The following is a 20,462-nucleotide window of genomic DNA, read 5'->3' as shown; positions in this document are numbered from 1 at the left end:
AAAAGTGTAGGTGTGTGTGAGTGACAGTGCGTCGTGTGTGCAGGTGACAGTGCAAGAGAGAATAAAGGCTGTAGCATGCCTATTTTGGGGGTAAGGTATACGCTTTACTGAATGTATGCAATATCATTATCAAAGAAAGGAACGGGAGGGAATGAAAAAAAATATATAAAAACCACTTTGCATGGATCAGGGCTTACTGAGACTTCAGAAAAAAAAATACATTGATCAAAGACTACTAACTGGAAACATATTTCAATAATAAATACTTTTTGAAATGAGCTTTAAAGGAAAAAAGTGAAGTACACTGCTTTAATTGATCAGGTAGGTTATTCCAGACATCGGGACCGTAATGTCTAATTGATTTCTGAGCTAAAACAGTTTTGGGGTTTACAAGGTGAAAATCTGTCGAACGGCGAGTTGGATATGTGTGTAACAGTTCCGAAGACGTTTCATCAGTCGTCGCACGTATGTAATCTCTTTCAGATACAAGAGTGAGCTCTTTGTAAACAATAAACGTTAATTAAATGTATATTTATATGACTTTCATACTTTGAAAATTATCTGTGAATATGAAATTATCTGATACGTGGCAATAACTGCTGCCTTTATTTTTTCCCAAGGTTAAAGGGACTGTACAGTACTGGTTTAGGTGGGGATTCATGTTTTGAACATTCTTAAGTGAGATAATGAGAAATCTCTTGTGAAATATGAAAGAGCACGTAATTTTAAGAAAGATTCAATGTTTATTTGATGAAAATTGGTTTTCAAATGGCTGAAATATCGAAAAAAGTGATAATAATAAAAGGCGACAGGCCACAACTTTATTAGGATCTCTTTGTTTCACCTTGTTTTTGGATATCTCAGCCATTTCAAAACCGATTTTCATCAAATAAACTTTTGATACCCCTTAGAATTGCATGCTCTTTGACATCTCATATAGTGGTTTCTGAATATCTCGCAAAACGTTAAAAGCAAAATCCTCACCTCGACCAGAACTGTACACACCCTTTAACAGATCTATACAGGGAGTTTTTAGGGGAATTGCGTCTGTCATAAACTGCCCTCTAAACTTAGATTGAAGAACCCGAACAGCATTAATGACGTTACAATAATATGAATGTACTTGTAAGGCCTATCGCAGTCTTCGTGTTACACGAAATAACACTTGCAAGTTCGTGAACATGACTTTTTCACATTCAGGTATCAATCACATAACTATAGATCTAGATACTGATGAAATTCTAAGATAATATAACTGCAATATAAGAGTTGATATCATATTGTAAAGTACGATATGGTATACTCCGAGTAAATTGCGCAGAGAACGGCCAGATTGTTCTGGACACGGCCTAACCTCCTCATAGGGCGTATGCTGGGGGATAGCTACGGCCCAGTGCACAAAACATACAAGGTAATACCACACAGGCCGAGTAGGTCAGGAAACATTATCCTGTGACGTCACTTAAACATGGCGTGATGTGTGGGCGTCTCCATGCTTAATGTTTCTTATACAGCTTATACAGCTAATGTTTCTTATACAGCTACAGCTTGTGTAGGCCTATATACATTTTTTGCATGCCTCATCGTTTTGTTGGCAATGCATTACGTCAGTCTTTTTCAGCTCTTACGATAATGATAGTGATTATGGACCATGCAGAAAATGTCGCTAATTCGTTGTCAAGGATTGGTACGAAGGTCAGTAAACCTGAGCTGAAATAGGATACACAAACGTCATCGGCAAGAAGAATGAATTGCAATACAATGGATAAATTGGACATGAGATATTATGTTCAGCTAGAAATAGTAGAATAGTGAAAGGAACAATTATCGACTCTTCTTGGATGCCCATATAGTTCCTATGATTCAATGGGATTGCTGAAGTCGTGACATAAAATTCTCTTAGGCGATTAGGCGAGTAATGCTATCATCTTACCTGTTCGTAATTTACCTTTTCTTGAAGACCTGCTTTGCGTGGGGAGAGAAGGAACTGGAATTCCCTGACGTCAGAAATTGTTTCAGCGCCATCTGTGGGATCATTTCGAAACCGTCTAACGGTTGATCACAGTGGCTAGTATTTTCGTCAAATTTTCTATGTGCTTGTAAATATCTGTAAATAAATTGTATTATAATGTAAATAGCACCAGTCTGCAAGAATCTTCAGTCTATTGAAGGAGGCAGACTTAATTAGAAGAAGAAGAAGAAGAAGAAGGTTGGCCAGATTTAATCGATGTTCATTCGCTGCTCACCAGGATACATTCGAAAACCAAGACTTATGCGGGCACGCTAGAATCAGTGAGAATAGAATTGCCGTCAGCGAATTTTTGCATGGAAGCGTAGACTCATCCTTCGGCAGAAGTTCTTCGGCTGCGTGTGTGCTACGTTCCATGGCTATTAATACAGGTGTCACACTCTTCCGGAATTGAGCAAAGATGGACACGTACAGGACAAAGGAAATATTTGAATTCGGCTCTGATTGTATAAACTTCGGGTCATTCGTGAGGGCATCTTAAAGGACAAGTTCACCTTTATAAACATAAGGATTGAGAGAATGTAGCAATATTAGTAGAACACATCATTGAAAGTTTGAGGAAAATCAGACAATCCGTTCAAAAGTTATGAATTTTTAAAATTTTTGTGCAGCAACCGCTGGATGAGAAGACTACTGCAGTGTATGAATAACTTGCGTACAACAATATAAGGAAAATACAAAGAGAATTTCACAAAATTCCATCTTTTGAAAAAAGTACACATTCCCCTGACTCGCTACCGACAAATGTTATGGGCAATATTATTCCCCCTGCCTTTAAAAAGAGGCAAGTCAAGAGCTCTTTTATTATGCGAAAAAAGTGAAAATATGTTGAATTTTCTTTTACGTTTTCTTTATACTGTTGTACGCATATGACTCACAAGCTGTAGTAGTCTCCTCATCCAGCGGTTCCAACACAAAAATTTAAAAAATTCATAACTTTTGCATCGATTGTCCAATTTTCCTCAAACTTTCACTGATGTGTTCTACTAATACTGTTGCATTCTCTCAATCCTTATGTTTATGAAGGTGAACTTGTCCTTTAAGCCATTGTTTGACCGCCGATGGCGCTTCTGAGCTTCCAGCAGCAATTTCGTGAGCGAGCGGCGCCAAAATCTCCATGCATACTGTGCATTCGGCGTATAAATCAAACTTTTAACACAGAAGTGTGCGTTTGTACGATAAAGGATGCAAGTGTTTCACAAAAATATGTTAATGTTGTATGTGACTGATGAATGTAACAGTCACGTGCTTTGTGTGTGTGTGTGAGGTTTTTTTTTTTTTTTGGAGGGGAGGGGTCGGGAAAACATGTTCATTATTTGCGGGGCATGTAAATAAATGTTCACCAATTTTTGATGTTTCCCATTTATAATTTGCAAGTGATATGGCCGATTTGCTTCCTACGTTTGTATCTTATTTGGATGAAATTTGATTTGATTTGATTTGATTTGATTTGATTTTTTTTAACTTGATTAGATTAGATTTGAATTTATTTCCAGTTTGTGTTAACAATAGAACAAACAAACCTAACTGAGCTACAATTACACAATAACATTTTGCCTTTTTTGACGTACAAAGAGTAATTCAAACACATTATTGTAATAAAATAAATTTGACCTCGAACTTGATTTAGTTACATGTAAGTTTGCAACATTGATACATAAGTGGTACAGTGTGGTGTGGTATGGTATACTGTGTGAACAAACTAGTACTATTACACACACACTCACACAAACACATACACAGAGAGAGAGAGAGAGAGAGAGAGAGAAAGAAAGAGAACAAGAAACAACCCTTTGAAAATTGAGTTAAATGCGGATGAATGGCCCTTATACTCAGTGATGACATGTCATCGCAAAAGTATTAATAGGAAAAACAGACAAGTCAATTTCACAGGTGCATGTAACTTCATTTTAAGTCGCAAGATTGACATACAATCATGAGAGGGTAAAAGTCATTGAATATATTATTGTCATCTTATTGAAATTGGACAGAAGAATTAATCATTGTAGTTATGGAGAAATAAATAGTTATAACAGTACAATATAATATGTATTTCAATAAAACGCGAAATGTTTGGACTAGATTAAGCTGAAATGTAAAAGAACGGTTATAAATTATTAGGAATAAAATGGCTTGTATATTTAGCAGATTTTCAGATTCAGATGCTGCAATGGACATCGATAAAGAAGATCGAAAACAGAAAACTCATTCATTTTATCAACTCGTAAGTGGGTAAGAACTGGCTAACATCAGAGAAGAGACGGACGAGAAATCTGATATCATTGTAGTGTGTGCGTGTGTGTCAGTGTCTGTTCGTGTTTAGCTGTCTGTCTTTTTGTCCCCATAACAAATTCAAACCATCAACTTTACAGAATGTTTCATATCTGCTGCGAAACATGTTTAGTTAATCTCGCTTTTATTTTCCCTAAACCAAATGAAGATAATTATAATGGTACAACCACAGATACAACCACGTGACGAACAGGAATTAGAATGTTAGAGGTTGATTTTCATTCCGTTGTCGTGCTACCAGAGTTGCATTAAAAATGAATCGCATTATTTCACAATTCACAAGATTGGTATTTCATTAAAGAATTCTCTTCGTATCTTATCTTGTTAATCTTAACGAAATAAATATTCAATTACTGACAGTGTTGACTGACTTGAGGTCTCTCTAAAATTCTAATAGAGGGAAAATATCAGAGGAGGAATGGGCGAGAAATCTGATACATTTTGAGTGTGTGTGTGTGTGTGTGTCTGTGTGTGTGTGTTGTCTGTCTGTCTTTCTATCCCCATTACAAATCCAAGCCATTAGATTCACAGAATATTTGATATCGAGTGCAAACATCTTCATCTAATCTTGCTTTTACTTTTCTCAGGCTTAAAAACAAATCTCAAAACTAAAAATAATACTAATAAAAACAGCTACAACCACACTACAAACAGGAATCAGAATGTTAGAAGTTCATTTTCAGTATCCTGTTGTGCTAGCAGAGTTACATTAAAAAAAAGATGAATAGTATTACTTAACAATTCACAAGATTGTTTTTTCGTTGTATAGTGTTCTTTCCATATCTTAATCTTGCTAATCTTCAAAACATTTATTACTTATCAGATCTCTCTAAAATTCTGACGATAGAGGGGGAAATTGAATGGTCTTGAGGTAAACTGATATGATATTATGATTATCTTTATGTTATAAATTGTGAGAAGACCAAAATACCATTTGAAGATTCATATCAGCTGCACTATAAACATTATATCCTATTACTATTTTTCTCCATTTTGGATATCTACGTTGATTTGAAAGCTAATGAAATCGCTTTATTTTGCTAGAATGTATTTAAATGTCGACAATGCAGCAAAATACGAGAGTGTTTGAGCTTCGTTACTGTACTCTCTAAAAAATCTGGTGAAAATGTTCACTCTTGAAGGAGTGAATAACAGATAAGAGTGAACTTTGAGTGAAATTGGAGTGAATTTTAAGTGAAAATGTTCATTTTCACTAATCTTAGAGTGACCTCAGGGATCACTCGAAGATTTTGGAGTGATCCCTGAGGTCACTCTAAAATGAGTGAAAATGAACATTTTCACTAAAAATTTGCTCCAATTTCACTCAAAATTCACACTTATCTGTTATTCACTCCTTCAACAGATTGAACGTTTTCACTCGATTTTTTTTTTAGAGTAGTTACATGTTATCTCATGTGATCTCCCATTCAACTAGATTTTCATTGAAACTTCATTTCATGCAAGAGCAGCTGAAAAAAAAATGAAAAGCATTTGGGCTTTGTTTTGTCGTAAAAGAATAAAATCTAAACGAAATGTTTCAAACATTTACGCTTCTGAAAGAGGCAGCATTTCCTAAAATTGTCAAAAGTGTAAGTTAGGCTGGATGAAAAATAATTCTTAATTCATCAAATCGATTTTAGAACCTTTTTTATTCTGGAACGGCAAAAAAAAAGTCACAGATTTTCATTTAACAAAAAAAAAAGAAGGAAGTCAATCTTTCCTCTTGCATAAGTTGATTGCCACAATTTTGACACTGATTGCTATCACACTTCAAACCTTATAGTAGCTGTTTAAGTTTTCACATATCATATTCAATTTGATATAAACTTTATTTACTTGCTTTCAATTAAAAGTACAAAGAAATATGTGAAATTTGACAAGAATTTTCTCGAAGGATATCAAAACATAGCGCATAGAGAATTCATTTACATTATGTCATTGATCCTGCAGAAGATAATTTTAATTATTTATTCTAATAAATGGTTTGTATAGCTATTACATCACTTTTTTGTTTTGCGGTTTGGTTTTACACAATAATGTATTTTAATGTAATATATTGATATTATTCCAAATCATTTCATTTTCAAATTTACACACGTGGAATTCAACAAGATATTGTAAATCATCCCGTTAAAGCAATTCCAAACAAAATGTATGTAAATAATATTTTGCGTGGTTCGAGCCTAGCAACTTGTATACAATGAAACTGCAAAGTCAATGGTATATTATCTTTTCATTTATCATTAGCAAAAGAACAAAAAAATTACGCTAGAATGGGTTGTTTATCACTGCTCTTAGTGTGTGGTAACCAAGACCCCCATATTAAGCGGAATAAAGGACATAGATTTTCCTGACATTTTCTGTGTTTTGACTGAAAGAAAATAGATGAAACCTTTTACAAATTTTTTTGTTCTAACTTTTTTTTTTGTCATGCTCTAGTATCTATCCAAATATAGTACCTGTGATAGAAGTAACGTTTGAATAATATCTATTTCCCGGAACGTGTCAAACTTCTCATCTCTTATAGAGCTTTGATACGTTTTGATATTCCTGTGTTAACAGGCCAGTAAAGTTTGTTACAATCATAGGCGATGTTCGTTATTCCGGAGGTTCTTTACTGCGGAAACGAAATAAGGTTCGTTATTCCGGTAATTATAGCTTATTACAATCATAGATGATGTTCGTTATTACGAATTTTTGTTATTCCGAAATGATACAATTATGATATTTTATAATTATATCATTCGTTAATCCAAAAATGAAATAAGGTCCGTATATCCGTAATTTAAAAAAAAAATCTGCTATTTGAAATATTCTTTAATCCCTAAATGAAAAAAGGGTGCTTACTAACGTACCTTCGGAATCACGAATCTTTTCATTTCGTTTTCTCATTAAGGACATTCGGAATAACGAACCTTCGGTATAGCGAACTATATTTCATTTTCAGATTAACGAACCTTCGTATTAGTAAACCTTATTTCATTTTCAAAACAACAAAGATTCTGGATAACGACCTGCAACCGTTTGATCACCGGCACCATAATTATATCATAGGCTATAGTCTTGACGAATTTTTAGCCGCATTTCATTCTTTGGCTGCAAGTCAATAGAGGGCGCGATTCCACGTTTCTTCGAGTCAGTTTGGTAGCCAGCAGTAACGTATGGGCAGAGGGCGGGAGTGAGGATGCAGAACCTATGATTTAGCTGTGCATGTTGGCGTTGAATCGGCCTATGCTCAACACCGTATGGTAATGCTGTGAAATGAAATTAGATTAAATCGAATAAAACTAAAGGAGATTTGTCTTATTTTGATAAGTTAGATCTAAACCATGATCCCGTCGTATGCTCTCCGGCATATCGTAGCCAAAATACGCCATGTCGATGGACAGCCTCTCTCTCACTTTTTCAAACTGCTCATCAGAAAGCGTGTCATAATATCTTTTCATGATGGTGTCATCGCTGCTATTCGAAGCGTGGAGTTTCTTGTATGGATGGAATCTGGAATCCACACCCATGAGTTTCAGGGCCTCTATAACATCTTCAATATATGTCTCAATTTTTCCAATGAAATCGTAACCTAGACAAGGATTGCAAATCTTGTACACGTCCTGCCAGTGAATATCGTAATTCCCGTCCAAGAAATAGTCGATAAATTCTTTAAATGTCACATTGTACATTTCACTTTTTACCGACTTATTGGGCATTTCGTCTTTAGAGTGATTTCCGTATTCCACGTAGATTTTCTTGTTGTGTTTACGGCGCTGATTAAGATTTATATTGGGAAAAGTCTCCAGTCGCTCCCTAAATGCAGCCAAAAGACGAGTGAAAGGATTACGCACGAATATAACCTTCTTAAAGTTGGAAGCGTAGAATTTCTTTTTGCTAGCTTTTTCTATCTGTGACAAAAACTGAAAATGCTTTTTTAGTAAGGTGACACATTCCATCGCGCTCATGTTGGCGTCGATGGGTTTATAGCCGTTAACGCTGAGGAGAAGTCTAGCCCAGACCACGCCGCCACACTTGGGGACGAAGAGAAGTAGCGTCCGCTGATTCGGGAGGACCTTGAAGAGGTCGCAGGTCTGTGCCAGGTGCCGGGAGGTGCTGATGTTTCTCCGCACACATTCACTCTGCAAGATCTCTTGACGAGCTGTCTGTGTGTCTTCCACTTTCACTCCTGGTGAGGTTTCCTTCAAGATATATTTTTCAGAACAGAAGTGGAAATTCATTAAATTATTGTGAAGAATAGGAAGTATGACAACAATATTTTCGGCCTGAACTGATATAGCACCATCAGTAATCCCTTCTCATGAAACTACAGATCAAGTATACAACAGGAATGAAATGACGTAATCTCAATGTGATAGTGACCATTGCTGACTGTACTAAGTTATAGCTAACAGGCAACACAATGTACCCTGACAGTGGCATATTTGAACTTAAAAATGTTAGATATCTTTCATGCAAACGCCAGAAGTCCTAAGGGGTACTGCTGTCATAAGTTCGAACGTCAGAATTGTGTCACTATACTTGTATAATGAATTCAAATAGAGGGATCAGAAAAACACTTGAAGACGTAGGTCATTATCCTGTAAATGGGGCGAACTGAAAGGTTCTAAGAAACAGAAAGAGATAGAACAATGCGACATGAAAATAAATTTCATTTAAACAACCAAAATACAAGAGGCAGAGCAAATGAATCAAAACTGCGGCATGTACGTATTTTGCACTTCAGTGCCAACAGACTCCCTTGTAGGCAAATATTTCCATATTGAGTGTAAACGTAGCAGGAAACTAGGCTTACTATAGTTCAAGAGTAACAAAATGTCGATATAGAAGCATGAATAGGGTCTCGAGGTTACTGTCATGGAATATGGCAACACCTAATATTCTATGACCAGCTGGAGGCCACAATAGCAAAAGTCCCAAGGAAAGACCTCATGATAGTTCAGGGAGAGTGGAATGCCAAGGTAGGCCCAGATGCTTACGAGAACTGGGCAGGGACAGTCGGGAGATTTGGCATGGGAGATACTAATGACAGAGGCATTAGGCTACTGGAATTTGCCAAAAGTCACTGCCTTACCCTGGCCAACACTCTGCACCCCCACAAATGGTCCAGAACTGTAACCTGGCACTCGCCAAATGGTCAAGTGCACAACCTGATAGACTTCATTCTGGTACCACAACGCTTCAAGTCCAGCATTAACAAAGCGAACAAGAGGACCTTACCAGGTGCTGACATTGGCAGTGACCACGACCTTGTGCTTACAACTATCAAGCTGAAGCTTATTTCGAAGTATCATAAGAATAGCCCTCGCATTCGCTTCGATCTCAAGAAACTTCAAGACCCAGAGGTTGTGGAAATATTCAAAGCTCAAGTTGGAGGAAAGTTTGCAGTGCTCAGTGTACTCGACAATGACATAGACACTCTTGCTGGTAATATCAAGGAAGTGTTACGGACAACGGCTGACGAAGTGCTGGGGAAGCAGCAAAAGAGATCCAAACCTTGGGTCACGACGGTAGTGCTTGACCTCTGTGACAAGAGACGAGAGCTGAGGCATGCTAAACACACCAGCCATGAGGCAAGAATACAGTACCGAGAGATGAATAGGGAGATCAGGAAGAAAATGAAAGCTGCCAAGGAGAACTGGATTGAAGCCCAGTGCAAAGTTTGAAACCAGGGAAGTTACCGGGAGTGGATAACGTCCCCACTGAGCTCTTAAAGTGCGGAGGAGAAGCCACAGTTCAGGCCCTCACAACACTATGTCAGAAGATATGGGAGGAGAAAAGATGGCCAAGAGAATGGACCCAGTCCCTGATCATTCCACTTCCAAAGAAGGGTAACCCAAGGCAGTGTCAAAATCACAGGACCATAAGCATCATTAGCCACCCCAGCAAGGTAATGCTCAGAGTTATCCTCAACCGACTGACTACCAAAGCGGATGAGCTGTTGGCAGAAGAACAGGCAGGATTCAGAGCTGGCCGGAGCACAGTGGAACAGATCTTTAACTGCAGAGTGCTGATCGAAAAGCATCTACAGCACCAGCGAGACCTCTTCCACAATTTCATCGACTTCAAAAAGGCTTTCGATAGAGTGTGGCACGATGGCCTATGGAAGGTCACGAGAGAGTTTGGTATAGACGAACAACTGGTACAGGTTATTCAGGCTCTCTATGCTAACTCTAGCAGTGCAGTGCTTTTGAACGGCTAGTTGGGAGAGTTCTTCAAGACAACGGTTGGCGTGAGGAAGGGTTGTTTACTCTCTCCTGTCTTATTCAATCTGTACCTGGAGAAGATCATGCAGGAATCTTTACAGAACCACTGTACTTCAATCTCAATTGGTGGTAGACCCGTCAGTAATCTTCGATTCGCAGATGACATCGACCTCATGGGGGGGGGGGGGGAGCACCAACAGAGAATCACAGGACCTCACCAACAGACTGGTGGACAGAGCAGAGGCATATGGCATGGAAGTGAGCACAGAAAAGTCCAAAGTGATGGTCAATAGCCCAAACAACATCAGTGCAAACATCACTATGAATGGAGAGACCTTAGACGAGGTAACAAGCTTCAAATACCTGGGATCAACTATCTACAAAGACGACACCTGTACTGGGGAAATTCGAACCAGGATAGCCACAGCAACAGCAGCGATGGCTAGACTCAACAGAATATGGGAGAGCAACATATGCTTCAAAACAAAGTACATGCTATTCAGGTCTCTCGTCACCTCCATTCTCCTCTATGGCTGCGAGACTTGGACAATACTGGCCGAGTCAGAAAAGCGAATCCAAGTTTTTGAGTGGAAATGCCTGAGGAGACTGCTTGGCATACACTACTGGGAACGCAAAACCAACGAGTTTGTCAGAAACGAGGTCACCAGCCTTGTGGGGCCTCAAATGACTCTCCTACAAATGGTCGAGAGACGCAAGCTGGCCTGGTTTGGTCATATTACTCGGCAATATTGCCTCTCAAAGACTGTGATGTAGGGCACTGTAGAAGGTGGACGCTCCCGTGGCCGACAGAGAAAGAGCTGGTTGGACAATGTGAAGGAATGGACAGCTCTACCCTTGGCAGACCTCCTCATAGCAGCCCAAGATAGAGCCGGATGGAAACGGTCGACCGCTTACTATTCCTCGTGCCTCCCCAACGATCGCAGAGGTCGAGGGATAAGTAAGTAAGTAAGTAATAGGCCTATTGTAGCAAGTACTGTATATGTCAACCTCATCAGAACCATTACGGCAGCTGAGAAAATAACACTGTAGTCAATTTGTTTGTTTTTTCATTTCCATCGGAGAAGATGGCTGGATAGCCCATATTCAGCTACGTTAAGCTGGTCTTCCATGGGGTCCAGTTGGATGTGAGGTGGGACCACTTCACCGGGTGAAACACCCTGCTCTTTGCGATGAATGAATGAAGCGGGATCTTTTACGTGCATGAGTTGTTACTCTCTCATACACGGGACCTCCATTTTATGTCCTATCCGAGGGACAGAGTGTTTTGCCTCTTGCTAGAGGGGACGGTATGCTTACACACAACATTGCTCAGTCCAGACTCGGGTTCGAACCCAGGCCGCGTGATCGTGAGGCAGACGCGCTACCGACTGAGCCAACTCACCGCCCTAAGGGGTTTTGATTCAGTCGGCACATTATTCCAAAGATGGACAGACGATGAAGGAGAACCATAAAGAATTGCAACAGCTTTCCAGAGGAAGTAGTGGCTGCTCCAACTCTTTACACATTTATGTCAAGGGTCATCAAGTGACAAGCAGTCATTGGGCACTTTCTCTTTAAAAGAAAAAGAAAAGAAGAGTTTGTAAAGCGTTGATATAATAGCACTTTATAGAAGGTCAAGACAGGCTTGGTCTGCATCCGATAGTACCATGAAAATCAACCTACTGATTGTGGGAATCTTCGGCAATTACAAGACAAGCCAAGACAAGGAAATGTTCAGATTCGGTTCAGATGGTTTAAGTACATCGAGTCATTCATGAAAGCATTTTTAGTAGCCAGCCATCATACGACCGCGATGGACTTTCTCGGGGCTCCAGCAGCAACTTTTTTGGTCATGGGCAAAGTCTTCGTGTATCCATGGTGTTTCCTTCGTGTATCCTTCGGAAAAACTTCTAGTTGAAGATTCACATCTTCGTCTGACTTTCATGTGTAGTTCGGGTGCCATCGTGTGATCTTCTGTGCTTGCTCGGGTGTTGATAGGCTTTTGGTCTTGTTCGGGACAAATTTGATCCAAAATTTGAAATTTCGTATTCGTTTAGCCATCCTTTGTCAATTTCACCATAGTGATACGCCACCCGTAAAGCATAGCATGCAGAAGGCTTTACCAAGACAACATCGCGTGGCATAAGTTAGACTTGTAAGCCAGGTGTGAGATAGGGTTTTTTATTTTGTTTCATCTTTTAGAGAGATTTTTTTTCTTATTCAATGTGAAGGAATATTACGAAGGAAGTGTTTTTTCTATTTTCTGGTTGTCGGTGGCGCACTTGAAAGAGAAAAACAAAGCAAAAGGGGTCCTTAAAGGATACTGGGTATGACATTTTTTTGCCAAATAATTTATAGTATGAGAGTCCATGATATCGTCAATATTGTTCAAAAATATTAAGTTTTTTCTGTTGACAAGATTTTAAAAATGCCTAGATCTACTGTTCTTTTATTTCAATTCGTCGAAACGGAAGTGAATAATAATTACCCTTGCCATGCTTGCGGGAGTCTGGATGATATGTTTCGGTTCGGTCTGAGCACCACATATATGTCTAGGGCATGACGCCCCATCTGAGGAAAGAAGAATAAGCCTGATTAATAATCAAGTTGTTTCCCAAAAGGCAAACACGTTTTAGACATTGAACACGTGATTTATTTTCTTTAATACTGCCAGCAAGTGTTTCTTATTCAGTTGAATTCAGTTTATATTCACATTTCTCTTATTAAAAAGTGCATGAAATATTACAAAATGGAATGATATCTGATATCCAGCTTGGGTGTATGATAGAATATTACTAATAAAGAACATCGCGAGCTTATAAAGTTTAGAAAAGGTTCTAAAAACATGATTGGACCTACTCAGAAGCGAGCTTTAAGTATAAAGGGGATGAAACCAGACTATATGCATGTGGATTGAGTATTCCGTAAAATGCAGCATTACAAGTAGAACACATTGGTGAAAGTTACAGGAAAATTGGACCATCTATCGAAAAGTTACGAATACCTCAAGTTTCTCAGCAGCCATCGCTGGATGCGAAGACTATAGTTCGTGACGTCAGGCGTAGAAAACGATATTATAATGGAAATCTGTGCGGTAAAGAGGATTCCTCAAAAATTTCTTTTCTTACGAAGAGTAAACATTTCCTTAACTTGTTATTTACTTATTTTAAGTATAATATCTCCCCCACCCTGCTTTATGAAAGAGGCAAATCAAATGCTCTTTCATTGTGCTAGAAAAACGAAAATATGTTCAATTTTCTTTCTGATTTCTTATTGCCGTACACATTAAAAAGTATCATAATCTTCTCATCAAGCGATTGCAGCACCAAAACTTTGAAAATTTTCAGATATACATTGAATTTCATTCTTCTTTGAGCGTAGAGATCCCATTAGAGATTGAATGTTGAGAAAAGTTTCGGAGCAATTGGGACTAAACTAAAGGAAAAACTAGAAGCGTTCCTATGGCGACTAGTATGCCTCTGCTATGATAGCGAATTATTCTTCCAATAGATTTACAGAACATCTTGCCAATGTGAGACAATGACTCACCATATAATCACTGTCTGGTAATTCACCAATTATTTTTGATGACGAAACTTTGAGCCAATTCCAAAATATGGACAAAGTAGGAGAACTTCTGCACTTTCTCTTGATTTGTGAACCCATGACACAAATCTTTCCCTGCAGTATATCATAAGGCAGTAATGTATGCACCAAGTTCAATTGAGCGTATACATTGAGTTATTTCTGAGGTACGTACATCAAGGTGTGTAGAGAAAATATCACTAGTAAGTATTGTAATTATAGCATTTCAAGCTGACCTTTGATCCTTTACCTGTGACCTCATAACTTAAAACTTCCCAAAAGAAGCATTGCCAGGTAATGCATGTACGGAGGCATAAGAATGAAATTGATTCTTAGGGGAAAGCAAATACTTCTAAAATACAATGAGAGAAATAAACCAGTGCTAACATGGCTGACAGATTTACGGTTCGTATGATATCAATATCGAAAGTAGCTAAGCATTGTGATCGAGATGATTATGATGACGATGATGATGATGATGATGATAAAGAAAAAAATATCGGAGGTTATTGCGATGTTCGTTAATCCGGAAATGAAATGGTTTCGCTATTCCAAAGGTTCAATAACTAAAAAAGCGAAATGAGGTTCATATTCCGAGAGTTCGTTATATCGAAAACGAAATGAGATTCGTTATTCCGCAGGTACGTTTTTTCCAAAGGTTTGTTAATCTGAAAATGAAAAGAGAGCATGTACTCACGAACCCACAAAATTGTATAGGCCTACACCTGAGAAGTTTTAAGTACTATTTAACTAGTTTCATTCATATTTTCATGTGAACGTTGGTTTGTCAAAAGGATTTAATTTGTACAAGTAGAGAAACATTAAAGACACAAAAAAACCTAAGACTGAAACTGAAATAGATTCAAAGAAAGAATACAAAGTAAAGAATGGAAATACTCACCAGTATAATAAAGGAAACCAAGCACAAAGATTGTCCAAAGTGCACATAGGCCTATCCCAATAGTTACGGGCTGTAATCCATGACGAGGAGTCATCTTCGTGAATACTATCAGTTCTTGCCGACGTGGTAAGTACAACGTGAAAGATATGCCGTATGTTGTGCTGCCCTGTGGTAAAAATCATTTGACAGACAGATGCTTATGAATTATGTAACAAATGTGACGTAACATTCCATTTATTTTCGAAAAAAAAGAAAGATATGTACTGCTGAATCTCATTTCGTTTTCGGATTAACAAACCTTTGGAATAACAAACCTTTTTCCATTTTTTTGAATTAACAAACCTTAATTCGAAATAACGATCCTTATTTCATTTTCGGGTCAACGAATCTTCGGAGTAAAGAACCTTATATCAATTCGGATTAACGAACCTTCGGAATAACGAAATGTAACCGTCTAAACAAAGAAAATTCAATACATGTAGCCTTGAAGCTTTAGCGTTCAAAAATTCGTTATTATGGATATTAAAAATCGCCCATTTAGGTGGACAATTGACAGTTTCCAAGAAAGTAACGAGCTGATTTTCGAAAAGAGGAGACGTAATTGTCTCCGTGCCAAACACAATATCCCAAGAACATTACTTTTTATAATGAGTTCATTCATAGAGATGAGGAAATGGCCTTGACTTTTTCAAATTACTGTTTTTGTGGCATATTTATTAAAATGTGCCGAAATTTTCTTCATTTCATAACAATGAAGTGCTTTATATTCAAGAGTCTATATGATGCTGCTACTTTTTTTCAGTGTAGCATAAATAGTATGTACCGAAACAAAAATGCTATATTTTTAACCAAAACAATATACATGTACGACGAGAAAAAACAATCAGGAACTATCTACAATTCTAAATACACCCCTATTACAAGTTTGTCATTTTCAACGATGTGAGAATCTGCAACAGCTGCGTTATACATGGTATTCCGTAGCGCCCCTCTTTGTGCCTCTTTGCTGCGTGTAAATACGTATAAATAAGAATTAATAAAAGGCCATTTTGATTCGATGTTTATTCTCGTATTGCAAATTCGGTGCTACTCTCCAGATCTGGAAAGATGAGGCTAAACAAGCCAAGGGTCACAATGACAATAATTCTTTACGATACTAAGCGTTTTTATGTATGTGTATGTTTGATTTGCTGGTATGGGAATGTATGTTTATAGCCATGGCTCTACAACACATACCACTTGTGTGTGCATATGAGTGTACATTGTGTCCCCCATAATCATACCCCCTGCTCCCATGCGTTATACTTTTTTTCATTAGTCTTTTGTCAATGACAATTTACATAAATTCGTTTAACGTCATCGTCATAAGTGAACACTCGTTGATGGGATACAGTATATCAGCATGTGGTTATTGTGTCTTGGCTTTTTTTTTTTAGTAATCAAATGTAACTCGACACTATTGACTTGAGTAATCCGTTTCGCGAAAGGACGTAAGATGTGAATGTGACTCGTGATTTTTCGCTGCAAGCACGGCCATTCTTTACATTTCAATGAGGTGGTCACAATTACACAAACAAGATTGTATTTTACAATGTCAAAGTAGTTAACCCTTTGTATACAGTAAACAGTAAGCGTCAAAAATAGTGGGAAAATCAATAATTGTGCACATATGACTTCTATGATATTATTTTGGAAAGTTAGCAGTAAATGTCAAATTATCCGAAACGTGGAAGTAACGGATGCCTTTCTTTTATTTCTCGCAAGGTTAACCGATCTGTAGGCCTACAGGAACAAACTGCCCTATCTTATCAGATTTAAATGGGAAAGAGGTCATTACTACTACGGGTTTTGTAATCTGAATTTAGAGCTAGTAGCAATGACCATTTTCCCATTTAAATCTGATAAAATAATTTGACATGCAGTGATGCAAACCATTCATTAAAATCTTTGGATTAAACTAACATTACTGTAGGAAAGACATAATTCTGGCGCAGTTCGTTGAATTTTATTTCATCAGCTTGGGGAATGTTCTGTATGGACATGAGACTAATTCAACACATTGCCGCCACATAGCATACAAGAAAAATGTCAAACATGTCAAAAATACAATGTCAGTGGGGTCTATACCCCATAGTCTCTTTAGTGGGTTTCCGCACTTCTTTTTGTTTTTTGTTTTTTTCTGTTATGTTTTTCTTCAGAGGGGCCACTTCATACAAGCCTTGTCTTTTTCAGTGCGTCCATTCCGGTGTTTTGTTTTTTTCCCGCACATTACATATTGGTCTCGTTAGTGATTTATTGGAATGTTTTGGTTAATATAATTAAGTATCATAATTTTTCGTCTTTTTTTACGTGATGAAAAAATATCCCAAAATTGAGTAAGCATGGTAAGTGCAGTCTATGGAAAGGGGAACAAGTATACCATCCTGCATCTTATAACATCTAAAATGTCGTCCGTTTGATTCCCTCAGTGTACAAAAGCAATGATTGATGATTGAAAACGTCTTTATTAAAAAATTGACCGGCGACCAAAGGTCGAATTGCACAAATGTACATCTCATTATATACAAAAATATACATTGACATAGAAGTAATGATTCCATAACCATAAGTATAAAATTCATCACATTCAAACATGCATGCAAATGATATTAACATAACTCTAAAAATTACTTGAATATGGGGTACATCAAACCAGCCAAAGGTAATAAGTCCAGTAACATCAACGCTGCATTGTATTGCCGTCTTCAGACATAACTCGAATAAACACACTGTCATGTTCGTGACCATGACTTCTTCAAACTTAGATATCAATCACAATCCTTAACTCTAGACTTGAATACTAATAAAATTCTAAAATAACATGGCTGTATATAGAGTTAATATCATTTTGCAAAGTATGATATAGACCTACCTTCTCTCAATAATGTTATACTCCAGGTAAATTGCGCAAAGGACATGAAAGACGGGCAGATTGTGCCGGACTCCACCCCGGGACACCACCTAACCTCTTTAGATCGTATAGCGGGATTATACACCAGAGAGGTTATCACCTCCCTGATTACACGTAGTGATAACGGCTAAGTGCACAAGCAAGCATAATACACAACAATATAAAGGCAGTGAATTTTGGTGGGTTTTTTTCACAATACATATTTCAGAAAACATTATTTTTTGATGTAGCTAAGTGAATATGGTGTGATATGTGGGCGTTTCTTTGTTTGTTGTTTTCTACAGTCGTGACAGTTGCCCATCTAGTAGGCCCTACTATCATGCTGTGTATATCTGCGCTCTTTATATCTAGTTTATTGGCGAGAAATACATTACATCAGTCTTCTTCAGATTGTATGATGATATAGGGCATCATAATTTTGGTAATTCGTTGTCAAGGATTTATATGAGAGCTTGTAACCTGAGCTGGAATTAGTCCAAGCAAATACCCTGTGAAGGATAACGCCGAAATACCCTATAGGCTATGAAGAGGATAAAACGGGAGGACCGAGCGAGCTCGCCGAATTTGGCTCAGTGCCAAGCGAATCGCCTTTACGTGTAAAGTCTATGGCAACCGGCAAAACCGCTTGACTTGCCTGCGTTAATACCCCCATCTCGTACTAGACGGCGATTCCGCTACGATCATCAAAAATCGACAAAGCGCGGCGGATCGTGGCTTGATCGCTTTTAATCTTCTCCATCGTATCTTGAGCGGTTCAGAAGGATCGCCACCATCGCCATGGTCGGCGGCTTCGCTACGGAAGTTTTGAACATGTCCAAAACTTCCGTAGCGAGGTCGCTACCGATCGCCGTGGTTTTAGAGCGTATCACCATCGCCTCACGAGCGCATTAAAAGCGCCACATTCGTAGCTTTGACGGGGTAGCATCCACAGAACTCTTACACATAGAAGAATCACACCCATTCACAACCCGCTGAGCTCGGTGTCGCCACCGCGCACCCCGGATGTGACGCCTCAGTGCACACGCCGCCATGTTGCTTAGCGGTACCTCCGCAACTCCTCGCGAGTACGGTACGGTCAACTCACTGATCGGACAGTATGACAGCCGCTATAGCCCTTGATATTTACTTGAACTTGTAAACTGTCAAACTGGTACTTCTCAATCCAGCGTTGACCACAGATTCACGTACTCATTTATGTTATTTATTTCACACTCTTCCCTGAAAGTTGTCTGTATTGAAACAGGTGTTTTTTCCCCTTTCGGATAGATCTATTTGACTTCGGAGACGTGATCTGCTTTGGTATAAAATAATCTAAGACGCGCGCCTGTCCTTGTCTGTGTCCTGCCATTTTTCTGATACCCCTCTCAACCCTATGTCTTGCATTTTTCCCCCTCCAGTGATATTGTAAGAAGATGTGTGTTCGTGCTTTTGATTTTTCTCCCATTAAACAGGTCAAATTACATTTCCAGTCAGTCCAGTTGTAAAAATCAATGATTTGTGGATATGATCATGTAATACATCTTCCCCATCTGACACTCGTTCAACATCTTAGAAATTTGGAAGACAACACCACCTTAATTATCTATATTCCTGCTGTTATCATTATCATTAGTAGTGTGTAGTACAATGTAGTTACCACTATTGCACATAAAGCAATATGCCTATAGGCATGTATACACTGTATATCTGTATACATGAAATAAAACAGAAATCGAGTTCATGCTAATCACCGACAATTTATTTCACCACACCAATTTTCGAGCGATTTGCAACAACACTTGAGAAGGAGCGAATCACTCAAATATTTGTGTGCTGTAAATAAATTGTTGGTGATCAACATGAAATTGGTTTCTGTTTTACTTTCGATATCATGATATTGCTGAACCAACATGTAGACTACCTGGTACTCAATCAATATTATTTATATATATATATATATATATATATATATATATATACAATTATCTGTATAATATATATATGAGATTAAAACCTAAAATGGCATTAAAACGCTATATATCCTGGCGAGGAAATTAAGCGCATGTTTATATATATATATATATATATATATAATTATCTATGTATATATATATATATATATATATATATAATTTTCTATGTATATATATATATATATATATATATATATATATATATGTATTCACACACTCACACACACACACATTACAAGCATGAACTCCTTTCAAGATTGTCTTCCCACAAAAAACAAAGTTAAGTTGGACAGAGTTAATTTTCCTGATTTTTTACAATTTATTTGACATTTATCAAGGTCAAAGTTGATTGCTGAGAATCAACCACAGTACAGTGATATACCATTTGCTTGAAGTACACGTACCATTATCAAACCTAATACGGCGGCTATAATCACAGGCAGTACATGCGTCAGGAACATATTATGCAAATGATAGGCAAGACCACCAGTGTCACAAATTTGTGACAACTATTGTAATCACAAAATCAAATGCATATACA

The 20,462-nt window shown here is 37.8% G+C and overlaps 3 protein-coding genes across 3 annotated transcripts; 2 read left to right on the top strand and 1 right to left on the bottom strand.

Moving 5' to 3' along the window:
* Positions 1–7,608: 7,608 nt before the first annotated feature.
* Positions 7,609–8,547, bottom strand: LOC139724593 (carbohydrate sulfotransferase 9-like). Its single transcript, XM_071635724.1, has one exon. The coding sequence runs from the start codon at positions 8,545–8,547 to the stop codon at positions 7,609–7,611; it is 939 nt and encodes a 312-aa protein (XP_071491825.1).
* Positions 8,548–9,258: 711 nt separating this feature from the next.
* On the top strand, positions 9,259–9,993 carry LOC139724591 (uncharacterized). The gene has a single exon (XM_071635723.1). The coding sequence runs from the start codon at positions 9,259–9,261 to the stop codon at positions 9,991–9,993; it is 735 nt and encodes a 244-aa protein (XP_071491824.1).
* A 792-nt stretch (positions 9,994–10,785) lies between these two features.
* On the top strand, positions 10,786–11,307 carry LOC139724590 (uncharacterized). Its single transcript, XM_071635722.1, has one exon. It carries the CDS (start codon positions 10,786–10,788, stop codon positions 11,305–11,307), a length of 522 nt encoding a protein of 173 aa, XP_071491823.1.
* Positions 11,308–20,462: the final 9,155 nt, after the last annotated feature.

The sequence above is a fragment of the Diadema antillarum genome, unplaced genomic scaffold (assembly GCF_040938485.1).
Source record: "Diadema antillarum isolate AM-2024a unplaced genomic scaffold, OU_Dant_1.0 scf00000223, whole genome shotgun sequence".
NCBI classification, from domain to species: Eukaryota; Metazoa; Echinodermata; class Echinoidea; order Diadematoida; family Diadematidae; genus Diadema; species Diadema antillarum.
The sequence above is the reverse complement of the archived record's forward strand: the minus strand, read 5'-3'. Positions and strand labels throughout refer to the sequence as shown.